Here is a 16,702-nt window from a genome sequence, read left to right as displayed (position 1 = left end):
ATTCAATTCTGTTTTTATGGGGTATTGTATGTAGATTAATAAGGGGAAAAGAAACTTATACATTTTAGTATAAGGCTGTAAGGCAACAAAATGTTGAAAAAGTCAATGGGTCTGAATACCTTATGAATGCAATGTACCTTACAGACTGCTTCAGAGTATTTGGGGAACCCTGGATTCTCATGAACAAATACAGTACAGTGAGTCCAAAAGTATTGGGACAGTGACCCATTTTTTGTTGTTTTGGTTCTGTACCCCAGCACCTTGGATTTGAAATGATACAATGACTGAGGTTAGTGCAGACTGTCAGCTTTAATTTGAGAATATATAGATACGTATTTTGGTACTTTTTTATTTAACCAGGCAAGTCAGTTAAGAACAAATTCTTATTTACAATGACGGCCTACCCCGGACGACGCTGGGCCAATTGTGCGCCTCCCAATCACGGCCGGGTGTGATACAGCCTGGGTTCGAACCAGGGACTGTAGTGATGCCTCTTGCACTGACATGCAGTGCCTTAGACCGCTGCGCCGCTATGGTAAATAATGTGTTGTGTCATTTTGGAGTCACTTTCATTGTAAATAAGAATAGAACGTTTCTAAACACTTCTACATTCATGTGGATGCTACCATGACTACGGATAATCCTGAATTAATTATGAATAATGTTGAGCTACAAAGTTAGACACACAAATATCATACCCCCAAGACATGCTAACCTCTCACCATTACAATAACAGGGGAGGTTAGCATTTTATATCATACCCCCAAGACATGCTAACCTCTCACCATTACAATAACAGGGGAGGTTAGCATTTTATATCATACCCCCAAGACATGCTAACCTCTCACCATTACAATAACAGGGGAGGTTAGTATTTCATATCATACCCCCAAGACATGCTAACCTCTCACCATTACAATAACAGGGGAGGTTAGAATTTTACATCATACCCCCAAGACATGATAACCTCTCACCATTACAATAACAGGGGAGGTTAGCATTTTATATCATATCCCCAAGACATGCTAACCTCTCACCATTACAATAACAGGGGAGGATAGCATTTAATATCATACCCCCAAGACATGCTAACCTCTCACCATTACAATAACAGGGGAGGTTAGCATTTTATATCATACCCCCAAGACATGATAACCTCTCACCATTACAATAACAGGGGAGGTTAGCATTTTATATCATACCCCCAAGACATGCTAACCTCTCACCATTACAATAACAGGGGAGGTTAGCATTTAATATCATACCCCCAAGACATGCTAACCTCTCACCATTACAATAACAGGGGAGGTTAGCATTTTATATCATACCCCCAAAACATGCTAACCTCTCACCATTACAATAACAGGGGAGGTTAGCATTTAATATCATACCCCCAAGACATGCTAACCTCTCACCATTACAATAACAGGGGAGGTTAGCATTTAATATCATACCCCCAAGACATGCTAACCTCTCACCATTACAATAACAGGGGCGGTTAGCATTTAATATCATACCCCCAAGACATGCTAACCTCTCACCATTACAATAACAGGGGAGGTTAGCATTTTATATCATACCCCCAAGACATGCTAACCTCTTACCATTGGGGGGTATGATATTTGTGCGTTTAATTTTCTCACTCATCATTATTCACAATTATCCGTAATCATGGTATCATGCCAAAATAACACAAAATGTGTCACTGTCCCAATACTTTTGGAGCTCACTGTTGATCCTGAATCCAGCCAGCCATCCCACTGGGGTAAATAGATCCTGAAACCGGCCAGCCATCCTACTGGGGTAAATAGATCCTGAACCTGGCCAGCCATCCTACTGGGGTAAATAGATCCTGAACCTGGCCAGCCATCCTACTGGGGTAAATAGATCCTGAAACCGGCCAGCCATCCTACTGGGGTAAATAGATCCTGAACCTGGCCAGCCATCCTACTGGGGTAAATAGATCCTGAACCTGGCCAGCCATCCTACTGGGGTAAATAGATCCTGAACCTGGCCAGCCATCCTACTGGGGTAAATAGATCCTGAAACCGGCCAGCCATCCTACTGGGGTAAATAGATCCTGAACCTGGCCAGCCATCCTACTGGGGTAAATAGATCCTGAACCTGGCCAGCCATCCTACTGGGGTAAATAGATCCTGAACCTGGCCAGCCATCCTACTGGGGTAAATAGATCCTGAACCTGGCCAGCCATCCTACCGGTGTAAATAGATCTTGAACCTGGCCAGCCATCCTACCGGGGTAAATAGATCCTGAACCTGGCCAGCCATCCTACTGGGGTAAATAGATCCTGAACCTGGCCAGCCATCCTACTGGGGTAAATAGATCCTGAACCTGGCCAGCCATCCTACTGGGGTAAATAGATCCTGAACCTGGCCAGCCATCCCACTGGGGTAAATAGATCCTGAACCTGGCCAGCCATCCTACTGGGGTAAATAGATCCTGAACCTGGCCAGCCATCCTACTGGGGTAAATAGATCCTGAACCTGGCCAGCCATCCTACCGGGGTAAAACAATAAGGACTCCATGTACCACAATAGGCATACAGAAATCTCTGGGTTCTAGACTGGTATATTTGGGGCAAAAATTTTGGGCAAAAATCCTCCTGGTGAATGCAGAGATTGCAAATGGTTTCTATATTATAAGGTACAGTCTGTGTCTATAGATGGTGTCTATATTACAAGGTACAGTCTGTGTCTATAGATGGTGTCTATATTACAAGGTACAGTCTGTGTCTATAGATGGTGTCTATATTACAAGGTACAGTCTGTGTCTATAGATGGTCTCTATATTACAAGGTACAGTATGTGTCTATAGATGGTGTCTATATTACAAGGTACAGTCTGTGTCTATAGATGGTGTCTATATTACAAGGTACAGTCTGTGTCTATAGATGGTCTCTATATTACAAGGTACAGTATGTGTCTATAGATGGTCTCTATATTACAAGGTACAGTATGTGTCTATAGATGGTCTCTATATTACAAGGTACAGTATGTGTCTATAGATGGTCTCTATATTATGTGTCTGATGATGTCATGGTGTCCTTCTAACATTCTCATTTTCCAAATATTCTAATCAGTGCTTGACTTGGAATAAAATAGGTGCCGGTACTGTTTATATATATATATATATTTAACTATTTCGCTATTTTATTTTTATTTTATGCACTTTGAGATTATTCTTGTATAATGAAAAGTGCTTTACAAATGAATATTATTATAATATTTTAGGTGCAGGAGCTCCACAATTCTTTTGAACTTATACTATAGGAGGAACATTTGAGGTAACGGTATTCAGCAGTGGTGAGTTCCTGCCTAAGTCAAGCACTGGTTCTAATATTTAAAAAAAAACATTGCCTGTTTAGAAAACTAAGCAAATTGATTGGATCCATTAAGATACAGTGCCTTGCAAAAGTATTCATCCCCCTTGGTGTTTTTCCTATTTTGTTGCGTTACAACCTGTAATTTAAATAGATTTTTATTTGAATTTCATGTAATGGACATATACAAAATAGTCCAAATTGGTGAAGTGAAATGGAGAAAAAAAACTTGTTTCAAAATAGTCAAAAAAATGGAAAATGGAAAAGTGGTGCGTGCATCTGTATTCACCCCCTTCGCTATGAAGCCCCTAAATAAGAGCTGGTGCAACCAATTACCTTCAGAACTCACATAATTAGTTAAATAAAGTCCACCTGTCTGCAACACCACTAAGCAAGGGGCACCACCAAGCAAGCAGCACCATGAAGACCAAGGAGCTCTCCAAACAGGTCAGGGACAAAGTTGTGGAGAAGTACAGATCAGGGTTGGATTATTTAAAAAAAATCAGAAACTTTGAACATCCCACAGAGCACCATTAAATCCATTATTTAAAAATGGAAAGAATATGGCACCACAACAAACCTGCCAAGAGAGGGCTGCCCACCAAAACTCACAGACCAGGCAAGGAGGGCATTAACCAGAGAGGCAACAAAGAGACCAAAGATAACCCTGACGGAGCTGCAAAGCTCCACATCGGGGATTGGAGTATCTGTCCGTAGGACCACTTTAAGCCGTACACACCACAGAGCTGGGCTTTACGGAAGATTGACCAGAAAAAAGCCATTTCTTAAAGAAAAAAATAAGCAAACACATTTGGTGTTTGCCAAAAGGCATGTGGGAGACTCACCAAACATATGGAAGAAGGTACTCTGGTCAGATGAGACAAAATTAAGCTCTTTGGCCATCAAGGAAAACGCTATGTCTGGCGCTAACCCAACACCTCTCATCACCCCGAGAACACCATCCCTACAGTGAAGCATGGGGGTGGCATCATCATGCTGTGGGGATGTTTTTCCATCGGCAGGGACTGGGAAACTGGTCAGAATTGAAGGAATGATGGATGGCGCTAAATACAGGGAAATTCTTGAGGGAAACCTGTTTCAGTCTTCCAGAGATTTGAGACTGGGACAGAGGTTCACCTTCCAGCAGGACAATGACCCTAAGCATACTGCTAAAGCAACAATCAAGTGGTTTAAGGGGAAATATTTGAATGTCTTGTAATGGCCTAGTCAAAACCCAGACCTCAATCCAATTGAGAATCTGTAGTATGACTTAAAGATTGCTGTACACCAGCGGAAGCCATCCAACTTGAAGGAGCTGGAGCAGTTTTTCCTTGAAGAATGGGCAAAAATCCCAGTGGTTAGATGTGCCAAGCTTATAGAGACGTACCCCAAGAGACTTGCAGCTGTAATTGCTGCAAAAGGTGGCTCTACAAAGTATTGTCTTTGGGTGGGGTGAATAGTTATTCACGCTCAAGTTTTCAGGTTTTTTTTGTCTTATTTCTTGTTTGTTTCACAAGAAAAAATATTTAGCATCTTCAAAGTGGTAGGCATGTTGTGTAAATCAAATGATACAAACCCCCCAAAAATCCATTTTAATACCAGGTTGTAAGGCAACAAAATAGGAAAAATGCCAAGGGGGGTGAATACTTTCGCAAGCCACTGTAAATGGTTCAGTTCACATAACAGTCATTATTTTCAGCTTGAGAGATCATCCCGGGCTTTGTCCCCTCTGCTGTAGCTGAGATGTCCCTGGAGGACATAGAACAACAAGACTATGATGTTTCTGACACTGAGACAGTCAGGTAAGGCCACTCACACTCTGTCCAGTTAGATTGTTGTGTGGAGATTAAGAGAGAGAGTCTAATAAGCGAGAACCTGTTATGGGGCAGGTCAGGCATCATTCTTGGAGTCATTTGTAGGGTCAAGTCCCCAGCAGATCTATTTGAACCCCTCATTATTTGTGGCTATGTATTAACTACTAAGTGAGTCTTTAACATGAAGACAGTGGTTAGATTCTGCCATTGGGATTGCTCTGATGTTTCCATTCTCTCCTGGTTATGACCATAGAGCCTTGTCCCAGTCTCTAGACCTGCCTGTCTGTGTGGTGGATGACCACCTGCCCTCTGAAGCCGTCAATGAGATGGTAAGTTGACCATTTCATATTGCAACATTAATCCAATTAAATGTAAACCGTTGACGTACCACAATCATCTCTGTTGTGTTGCAGTTGTTTAAATTTGTCCAACGTTGCCAATGCTCCTCCACTCTCTAACGGTTCATAATTCTTTCAGTATGATATTTGTTGTATATGTTAAGTTTGACTCTGTTGGTGCCATTATTTGAGACACATAATGTTTATTTCTACCAGAAGCAAAGCAACACTGTGGAAACCACAGAAGAGGAGAGCCTCAACAGTGCGAAAAATCTTGAGTCTTTTTCACTGATTATCAACTTCCTGCAGAACTTAACTGAGGAGTATGTTCTATTTTCCTTGATACAGTAGAGAGAATAAAGTACCTCTATCAAACCTGGAAAGCAATAGGATTATATGAAAGCAGATTCATCAACTACATTTCCAGTGCGGAAAAAGTTACATCATACCACAATGTTGTCAAAACAATTGCTACAAAGTTTGTGTAAAATACTGTCTAATCTGATGACTCTATTGACCGACATTTCTGACAATATTAACAATATTAATATTAATAATTCATATGAATAATTTTCAGGCAATGGAGTAGGATTCGTAATGGTATTTCTGACCCGGTAAGATCTGAAAGCTTATTCAGAATACAATGATCACTGAATGTTTAACCTTGTTCATAAGCTTTTGAAAGACGTACTATGCAACATTTTAAAACACTTCTTCTGTTTCTGGAATACAGCTGACAAAACAACAGCTTGCCGGCTTGTGTCTGAGGATTGTCCAGTTTTTATCGGACAAGCTGATGCAGATCATCATCCCAGGTCTTTACGAACTACTGGGCATCCAAGATGCTGCCTCCTCTCCATTGTCACAGAGATCTCTCACAGCGTCCCTCACCAGTCTGGAGGACGATAAGGCTAACAACAAGTCCCGTGTGAGATTTACTGAGGCCGGTGTACCTAAGAGGCAAGGCAGTCGAAAGTCTTACGCTAGCTTTCGCATTCCGACTCCCTACCCTTCCTCCAACTGCATGGAGCAAAAAGAGGAAGAAGAGCAGGAATCACAACAATTTAAGTTCAAGGAGATTTACCTGACTAAGGAGATGCGCAGTCTGGGCAGTGGAAGCTACTGCCCAAAACCATTGCCCATGCCAGCCATGAGGTATGTCCGTAACCATTCTTCAATACTGCCTTGTATTTATGATTGTCCTTAAACAGTATTTGATGTTTATCCTCTTCGCTATAGGGGGCAGTATTTTCACGGCCGGATGAAAAACGTACCCAAATTAAACGGCCTACTTCTCGGGCCCAGAGTCAAATATTTGCATATTATTAGTAGATTTGGATAGAAAACACTCTGACGTTTCTAAAACTGTTTGAATGGTGTCTGTGAGTATAACAGAACTCATATGGCAGGCAAAAACCTGAGAATATTCAAAGCAGGAAGTGGCCTGTCTGAGAATTTGTAGTTCTTCTTTTGGTTCTCTATCGAAACTACAGTATCTGTGGGGTTACGTAGCACTTTCTAAGGGTTCCATTGGCTCTCTAAAGCCTTCAGAAAGCGGATTGAGGCGTCTCCTGTCTCTGGGCAGAGTACAATAGCTCAGTTTCTCAGTGGTCTGCCTGGTGACAAAGAGATTGGATATGCGCGTTCACGAGACCACGCTGTTTTTTATTTTCCTCTTTGAATGTATACACTATTGTCCGGTTGGAATATTATCGCTATTTTACGAGAAAAATACCATAAACATTTATTTTAAACAGCGTTTGACATGCTTCTAAATACGGTAATGGAACATTTTGAATTTTTTTGTCTCGAATTGCGCTCGCGTGTTACCCTTTGGATAGTGACCTGAACACACGAACAAAACGGAGGTATTTGGACATAACTATGGATTATTTGGAACAAAAACAACATTTCTTGTGGAAGTAGCAGTCCTGGGAGTGCATTCTGACGAAGATCAGCAAAGGTAATACAATTTTTCTAATACTATTTCTGAGTTTAGTGAGCTCCGAACTTGGCGGGTGTCTGAATAGCTCACCGTGATGGCTGAGCTATGTACTCAGAATATTGCAAAATGTGCTTTCGCCGAAAAGCTATTTTAAAATCTGACATAGTGATTGCATAAAGGAGTTCTGTATCTATAATTCTTAAAATAATTGTTATGTATTTTGTCAACGTTTATGATGAGTAATTTAGTAAATTCACCGGAAGTTTTCGGTGGGAATACAATTTCTGAACATCACACGCCAATGTAAAAAGCTATTTTTTTATATAAATATGAACTTGATTGAACAAAACATGCATGTATTGTAAAACATAATGTCCTAGGAGTGTCATCTGATGAAGATCATCAAAGGTTAGTGCTTCATTTAGCTGTGTTTTGGGTTTTTGTGACACATATGCTTGCTTTGAAAATGGCTGTGTGATTATTTTTGGCTGTGTACTCTCCTAACATAATCTAATGTTTTGCATTCGCTGTAAAGCCTTTTTGAAATTGGACAATGTGGTTAGATTAACGAGAGTCTTATCTTTAAAATGGTGTAAAATAGTAGTATGTTTGAAAAATTGAAATTATTGCATTTTTGAGGTTTTTGTATTTCGCGCCACGCTCTTCCATTGGATATTGGCGAGTCGTTCCGCTAGCAGAACCCCTAGATGTAAGAAGTTATAGCAATTTCGATTATTTTTTGAGAATATATACTGCTCAAAAAAATAAAGGGAACACTTAAAGAACACATCCTAGATCTGAATGAAATAAATCATCTTATTAAATACTTTTTTCTATACATAGTTGAACGTGCTGACAACAAAATCACAAAAATAATCAATGGAAATCCAATTTATCAACCCATGGAGGTCTGGATTTGGAGTCATACTCAAAATTAAAGTGAAAAACCACACTACAGGCTGATCCAACTTTGATGTAATGTCATTAAAACAAGTCAAAATGAGGCTCAGTAGTGTGTGTGGCCTCCACGTGCCTGTATGACCTACCTACAATGCCTGGGCATGCTCCTGATGAGGTGGCGGATGGTCTCCTGAGGGATCTCCTCCCAGACCTGGACTAAAGCATCCGCCAACTCCTGGACAGTCTGTGGTGCAACGTGGCGTTGGTGGATGGAGCGAGACATGATGTCCCAGATGTGCTCAATTGGATTCAGGTCTGGGGAACGGGCGGGCCAGTCCATAGCATCAATGCCTTCCTCTTGCAGGAACTACTGACACACTCCAGCCACATGAGGTCTAGCATTGTCTTGCATTAGGAGGAACCCAGGGCCAACTGCACCAGCATATGGTCTCACAAGGGGTCTGAGGATCTCATCTCGGTACCTAATGGCAGTCAGGCTACCTCTGGCGAGCACATGGAGGGCTGTGCGGCCCCCCAAAGAAATGCCACCCCACACCATGACTGACCCACCGCCAAACCAGTCATGCTGGAGGATGTTGCAGACAGCAGAACGTTCTCCACGGCGTCTCCAGACTCTGTCATGTCTGTCATGTGCTCAGTGTGAACCTGCTTTCATCTGTGAAGAGCACAGGGCGCCAGTGGCGAATTTGCCAATCTTGGTGTTCTCTGGCAAATGCCAAACGTCCTGCACGGTGTTGGGCTGTAAGCACAACCCCCACCTGTGGACATCGGGCCCTCATACCACCCTCATGGAGTCTGTTTCTGACCGTTTGAGCAGACATATGCACATTTGTGGCCTGCTGGAGGTCATTTTGCAGGGCTCTGGCAGTGCTTCTCCTGCTCCTCCTTGCACAAAGGAGGAGGTAGCGGTCCTGCTGCTGGGTTGTTGCCCTCCTACGGCCTCCTCCACGTCTCCTGATGTACTGGCCTGTCTCCTGGTAGCACCTCCATGCTCTGGACACTACGCTGACAGACACAGCAAACCTTCTTGCCACAGCTCGCATTGATGTGCCATCCTGGATGAGCTGCACTACCTGAGCCACTTGTGTGGGTTGTAGACTCCGTCTCATGCTACCACTAGAGTGAAGGCACCGCCAGCATTCAAAAGTGACCAAAACATCAGCCAGGAAGCATAGGAACTGAGAAGTGGTCTGTGGTCCCCACCTGCAGAACCACTCCTTTATTGGGAGTGTCTTGCTAATTGCCTATAATTTCCACCTGTTGTCTACTCCATTTGCACAACAGCATGTGAAATGTATTGTCAATCAGTGTTGCTTCCTAAGTGGACAGTTTGATTTCACAGAAGTGTGATTTACTTGGAGTTACATTGTGTTGTTTAAGTGTTCCCTTTATTTTTTTGAGCAGTGTATATTGCCATATACAGTTGAAGTCGGAGTTTACATACATCTTAGCCAAATACATTTAAACTCAGATTTTCACAATTCCTGACATTTAATCCTAGTAAAAATTCCCATTTTTAGGTCAGTTAGGATCACCACTTTATGTTAAGAATGTGAAATGTCAGAATAATAGGAGAAAGAATAATTTATTTCAGCTTTTATTTCTTTCATCACATTCCCAGTGGGTCAGAAGTTTACATACACTCAATTAGTATCTGGTAGCATTGCCTTTAAATTGTTTAACTTGGGTCAAATGTTTTTGGTATCCTTCCAGAAGCTTCCCACAATAAGTTGGGAGAATTTTGGCCCATTCCTCCTGACAGAGCTGGTGTAACTGAGTGAGGTTTGTATGCCTCCTTGCTCGCACACGCTTTTTCAGTTCTGCCCACAAATTATCTATAGGATTGAGGTTAGGGCTTTGTGATGGCCACTCCAATACCTTGACTTTGATGTCCTTAAGCCAATTTGCCACAACTTTGGAAGTATGCTTGGGGTCATTGTCCATTTGGAAGACCCATTTGCGACCAAGCTTTAACTTCCTGACAAATGTCTTGAGACTGATGTTGCTTCAATATATCCACATAATGTTCCTGCCTCATGATGCTATCTATTTTATGAAGTGCACCAGTCCCTCCTGCAGCAAAGCACCCCCACAACATGAAGCTGCCACCCCGTGCTTCACGGTTGGGATGGTGTTCTTCTGCTTGCAAGCCTCCCCCTTTTTCCTCCAAACATAATGATGGTCATTATGGCCAAACAGTTCTATTTTTGTTTCATCAGACCAGAGGACATTTCTCCAAAAAGTACGATCTTTGTCCCCATATGCAGTTGCAAACAGTTGTCTGGCTTTTTAATGGCGGTTTCCGGAGCAGTGGCTTCTTCCTTGCTGAGCGGCATTTCAGGTTATGTCCATATAGAACTCGTTTTACTGTGGATATAGATACTTTTGTACCAGTTTCCTCCAGCATCTTCACAAGGTCCTTTGCTGTTGTTCTGGGATTGATTTGCACTTTTCGCACCAAAGTACGTTCATCTCTAGGAGACAGAACGCGTCTCCTTCCTGAGCGGTATGACGGCTGTGTGGTCCCATGGTGTTTATACTTGCGTACTATTGTTTGTACAGATGAACGTGGTACCTTCAGGCGTTTGGAAATTGCTCCCAAGGATGAACCAATTTTTTTTTCTGGGGTTTTGGCTGATTTCTTTTAATTTTCCCATGATGTCAAACAAAGAGGCACTGAGTTTGAAGGTTGGCCTTGAAATACATCCACAGACTCAAATTATGTTAATTAGCCTAACAGAAGCTTCTAAAGCCATGACATCCTTTTCTGGAATTTTCCAAGCTGTTTAAAGGCGCAGTCAACTTAGTGAATGTAAACTTCTGACCCACTGGAATTGTGATACAGTGAATTATAAGTGAAATAATCTGTCTGTAGATGTCCTTACCGACTTGCCAAAACTATAGTTTGTTAACAAGAAATGTGTGGAGTGGTTGAAAAACAAGTTTCAATGACTCCAACCTAAGTGTATGTAAACTTCCGACTTCAACTGTATAAGCCAGTTTCAATACAAATTACTTATACAAAAAAAGCACTCTACTTTATCACATTATTTGACTTTAAAACAGAATAATTTAGTCTGGGCACACACAGTTTTCTTTTCTTCTCCAAACCAGCAGAAGCTTTAGTCTTTTTTCTTTCTGTAATGAAAAGAGCTATAGAAGTTGAATAACTTAAATTTGATTATTATTAGATGTGGTTGACACACCACCACACTAACGTGTTTTCCCAGAGCAAAAGCAACGACTCCCCCATTGTTTTCAATGTTGCAGATGTGTTAGACACACCTCCACCAGAGCAACGTGCCTCACAGCCTTACATATTATTTGACTGTGATGATTTCTGTTTTGTTTTCAAGGTCTCAAACCTCTCTGTCTGAGGTGCAGAAGACAACCAACTCTGAGCCGCTACAAGTCCTTTTAGGTGTCTCAGAGGACACCCTCATCACCTGTGTGCAGGACAGCCTGCAAGGGTCTCTCTCCAAACTTGCATGCATGTCCGATTCTCCATCTGGAATTGCATGCTCTCCGAAGATGACCCCTGCTGTAATGGCAGAAGTGATTAAAGATGTCAAGTCATCCATTTCAGTGGTGGTTAAGAGTGCCTCCGCGAGCCAAACCTCTCAAGTGACACCTGTAAGGGGAGACTCACAGACCAAGGTGACTGAGAGCATGGTGAGAGAGCTGGCAGCTAAACTTGAAAAAGTTGACCAAGAGAGCAAGAGTCTAACAGGGCAAGTCATAACCACCATCTCTGACACAATGGTGGCTTTTGTTGATGAGAACGAACAGAATTTGCTGAAAGATCTGAAGGACAAGATCACGTTTTTGGCATCGCATGTTGGCTTCATTGACGATCTTGATGCCCTGATAAGGAAATACGAGAGCAGCTACAATATTAGTGAATCTGGTTCCTCCTGCACGCTCACATCTAAGAGCATCCAAAAACTCTCCAGCCGGGAGTTTCAAACATCAGCAATACAAGCAGTGAGTGGAGTTCTTGCCAAAAAAGTCAGCAGTTTGAGCTTTCCTAGTTCAGTCGTTCAGTCTGAGTTAACAGGTGCTGTATCAGGTCAAACATTGTCTGGCATTGTAAAGACATTGTCAATTCACCCAGTGGGCTCAGCAGCGTCAGTAGTTGTTAAGACTTTCGTGTCAGATATGAAGTCCTTGGCCGAATCTGAAGAGAGTCCTCAACAGAAGAGTGTCTGGTCTGCTGCTGTTCACATTTACCACAGCATCCAAAACAACTTGAATGATTATTTCAGCAAGCTTCAGAGATTTGCCCTAAAGAGCATTGTCACATCTGATGACAACACCACAAATGCTGAGTTTAAGGAAACAGTTCCACTTCCTTGCTTAGACATGAAATATAGGCCCAGTAAGAGTGAGCTTCAGTTGCCAGAGTCCACTGGTGAAGTTACTTTACAAAGAGGCCTAAGTGAGAACTCAAAACTTATTTGGGCACAAACTGACTCAGAAGAAAGCAAGCGCCTTCTGACAACTTGCACCAAAGAAGTCATCTCAGAGCTTCTGGTCTTGTACAACACTGAGATGTCAAAGGAGGACCCCCCGTCCACTGTTGGAGAAAAAGGATCAGACTTCTCTATTGAGAGACAACAATTTGTAGAGGGTGTTCTGGCTCAGCTTGGGGATATCTCCCATTCCAGGGCCTCATCACAAATAGTATGTGAGTTCCCCTCTCAAATTGAGGACAGCAGAAGTAAGGCCACAGCTTCTTTGACCAGTCTGTTAGATTGCATGAAAAAACTCTCAAGTGAGGAATTCAAGAGAAACACCACTCAAGCAGTGAGTGAGTTCCTAGTTAAAAAGTCCAACAGTAGCTTAACTAGTGCAAACACTGCTTATACTGTAGCATCCAGGTCTGGTTCCATTCAAAACCAGAGCACCTTGTCAAATGATATTTGTGTGGATTCAGCTGCCTTTGGCATCATTGACACATTTGTGGAAGACTTGCAAAACTTGGCACAACCATTGGAGGTATATCAGAAAGAACCTGACCTCCAGGAAAATGCACAAAAGCTACAGAGCAGGATCTGGTCTGCTACCACTAGTTTATATAACAACATTAAGAAGACATTAAAGAACTTCACCATTCGCCGGCGGAGGTCAGACGTGCAGAAAAGAATGTCCAGCCATACACCCACAGAGGACTCTGGACATCTTGTGACTGAGGAGTACCTTGGTTTGGCAAGCCAGAACTTGAGGCAAGCTAGTAAGAGTGTGCCTCACTTGCCCAGTTTGAACCAGGAAGTGGCTCTACACAGGGGTGTCAGCGAGAGTTCAAAACTTCTCTGGACTGAAACAGACGAGAGTCTAATGAACAATAGTACCAAAGAGGTTATTTCAACTATCTTGACCTCATGCGAGGCCGAGATATCAAAAGAACCTTTCTCCTCCAGGGTAGGAAAGAAAATATCTGATATGTCCCTTGAGGTCAACATGTTGGTAGGTGGTGTTCTGTCTCAGCTGAATAACATCTCCTTGTCAAGGTCCCCAACACCATGTGAAGACATGTTTGAACGTCTCCAAGATTCTCTTGAGCGAACCTCTCCAGTAAGTCTAGATTGCAGCACGACTACCTCCAAAGGCATTGCATCTTCCCATAGTCTTTCAACAAAGAGCCTCCAGAAACTCTCTAGTCATGAGTTCCAAACCAAAGCTGAGAAAGTAGTGAGTAAGGTCCTCTCTAGATCATTTAACATTGTGGAGGAAGGTACAACAGATAAGTGCCTCCAGTCTGTATCTACATCCACCACATCTACTGATATTATACAAACCATGGTGAAAGATCTGCAGGAGCTCACCCAGACCACCCAATCATCTGACATGGTATCTGGAACCTCCCTGCTCACCACTGGACAGGTTTCTGAGAAAATGATCTGGTCTGTTGCTTGTAACATCTACTACAGTCTGCAAAGTAAGATTACGGAGTTTCTCAGAAAAGATCTTCAAATATCAGACACAACACTTGGTTCAATCAAAATGTTTACATATCAAAGCAGTTCTGCACCACAAAGAGCTAATCTCGGCCATCTTGAGGTCAACCAGAGCAGTGTTACACCTGGTGGAAAAGATGCCTGTGTGGACATTCCGCATAATTTACTACCTAAAACCACTGAGCTCTCAGGATCCATGCTGGAGGATATTGGCACAATCCGCTGTAGGAGTGCTGACAGCCAAAAGACAAGAAATACATCTTCTTCATGCTCCTCCATCTCTCTAACACCTACTTCAAAATCAAAGCAGTCAGAATGGGACTTCACCTTGCCCGGTGCTCCCATCCCCACTGAATTACCTGCTCAGAGTGACTTTCCCATTGTAAGAAACATGATCATTCAGGACCTGTTTCACACAAAAGACTTACTTCCCCCATCCTTTGTGGACAAAGTCAGGCAAGCTGCTGGGGTGGTAGTGGACAAAATGGTGGAAAGTGTTGAGAACACACAGGAAGATGGAAAAGTTGCTTCTCATCCTGACAACCTCCAATCTGCTGTTAGGAAATTGAGAAAAATAATTTCCACTGGGACCATCCACATTTTCAGTCATGAATTTGTGGATAAAGTGATAGCCATTCAGGACAACCACAGCACTCCACAGGTCTTAACATTGGCAGCAGCCAGAAGTGCTTCTGACTCCATTCTTTCAAGGCTGAAATGGGGAAAGGAACAATGTACCGTATCCAGGAAGCTCTCCTCTCAGCTTCTCCAGATATTCGCTGAAGAGACAGTGAGGGGCTTCCTAAAACAGTGGTCAGATGAGTATGAAGATATAAACATTGATGTTTCAGTCCAGAACAAACCAAGCACCTCTACTTGCATGGTCTTTCCTATCCAGCTCAATCAGAGCAAGCCAAAGGATAGTGACACAATGAATCAGCTCACCAAGGTCATGGTCAACAAAATGATGGATGCCTTATCAGTTGGCTCAAGTCATCAAATGATCACCAAAGCCAATGCCAAATGTTCTTTTGAGTCTGGTACCAGCATGGCCACCAGTGACATTGTAGAAGGGATGTTGGATTTGGTAAGGGATACCACCAGCAGTACTGGAGAGCAGATCCCCATCTTCAAGTCCAAGAAAAGCAAGAAAAGCATGTTTAGCAAGATATGCTTTAACACAAAGGTATAGTACAAGTACATATTTTCATGATTAACACTGCTTTTGAATGTATGAGATATTATTTGTTTATATAATTCAGTATTTTAGCATTGTTTTGCCTTTTTGCAGTTGATATACTGTACTTTAAGATATAACATTTTCCGTTATAATGTGCCTTTTCCCACCAACCAGGGTTCCAAGAAAGTTAGCAAGGACCACTGTCCTCAAAAGTCTATGGAGTACCAGCCTCAGAACACTTCCCCTACTGTGTACTTTACAGGTAAGCCCTGCTGTTGTTTAGGCTGCTGCTCAGTCAAGACTAAGACATTATCCCTTTACCATTCCACTAATTCATTTGCAAAGACATTGCACTCTCCTCTGAATTGTTACCCATGACATACTGGATGGTCTTTCTTTGCAGAGTCGAGGACAAATTCTCATGGTACCTTTGCTCCAGAGGGAAATGACATCGCATATTCCTTCCCACCTGAAGAGAAGAGTCGGAAACCCTCCCTTTTCACCAGAATGTATAGAGCCATCACTAGAGGCTTCTCCAACCCAAGATAATTTTCCTCATTAAATGAGATTGCATTCATTTGTTGTCATATGTTGATTGTTTTACTAGCACAAACTGTAATATGTTCTGCAATTCATCCAAATGCATTGAGGAGTATACCACCTCAGTCACAGGCCTCATCAATAAGTGGATCGACAACGTTGTGCCCACAGTGACCGTATGTACATATCCCCGACAGAAGCCATGGATTACAGGCAACATCCACACCGCCCCCGCCGGTCGCTGGGGAGGGGTGGCTCCCAAACGGCATCATCCAAATCCTCTGCATCCTCCACTCTGTGGTGAATAAAATAAAGGGATATATTGTTGTAAGACACAGAATTACAGTTGACTAAATTTACAAAATGACATTACTGTAAAGTAAAAACACCAAGCCTAAACTTTATCTGTACAGTGACTCACATAGAAGGTGTGAAACACACACAATGCAAAAACAAAAACACTTCAAAGACAGAGGTGAGAACCAAAAATAAACAATCGCCATGAGAGTTGAGTTACAAGGATGAAAATTAGAGCAGCAAACAGTGAACTAATATGAAACATAGACAATAACTACTTTGGAATTATATAACATTGAAATCACTTGTTACATAGGCCTATGTAAACTAAATCCAAAGCACAAAAAGCAGACAACTTATAAAAAAATGA

At 42.3% G+C, this 16,702-nt stretch overlaps 1 protein-coding gene across 1 annotated transcript; it reads left to right on the top strand.

Annotated features, from left to right (window-relative positions):
- Nucleotides 1-6,231: 6,231 nt before the first annotated feature.
- Nucleotides 6,232-16,261, top strand: LOC106574155 (uncharacterized). Its single transcript, XM_014149818.2, has 4 exons — nt 6,232-6,647; nt 11,715-15,501; nt 15,670-15,757; nt 15,899-16,261. Exons 1-4 carry the CDS (start codon nt 6,289-6,291, stop codon nt 16,042-16,044), a joined length of 4,380 nt encoding a protein of 1,459 aa, XP_014005293.2. The 5' UTR covers nt 6,232-6,288; the 3' UTR covers nt 16,045-16,261.
- The last annotated feature ends 441 nt before the right edge of the window (nt 16,262-16,702 follow it).

This window comes from Salmo salar, chromosome ssa16 (assembly GCF_905237065.1).
Source record: "Salmo salar chromosome ssa16, Ssal_v3.1, whole genome shotgun sequence".
NCBI classification, from domain to species: Eukaryota; Metazoa; Chordata; class Actinopteri; order Salmoniformes; family Salmonidae; genus Salmo; species Salmo salar.
The sequence above is the reverse complement of the archived record's forward strand: the minus strand, read 5'-3'. Positions and strand labels throughout refer to the sequence as shown.

Excerpts from the sequence above, each read along its gene's own strand:
- LOC106574155 (XM_014149818.2), top strand. The coding sequence starts at position 6,289 with ATGCAGATCATCATCCCAGGTCTTTACGAACTACTGGGCATCCAAGAT. Across the intron at positions 15,502-15,669 it reads AGATATGCTTTAACACAAAG|GGTTCCAAGAAAGTTAGCAA; the intron begins GTATAGTACAAG and ends CCCACCAACCAG. Across the intron at positions 15,758-15,898 it reads CCCTACTGTGTACTTTACAG|AGTCGAGGACAAATTCTCAT; the intron begins GTAAGCCCTGCT and ends CTTTCTTTGCAG.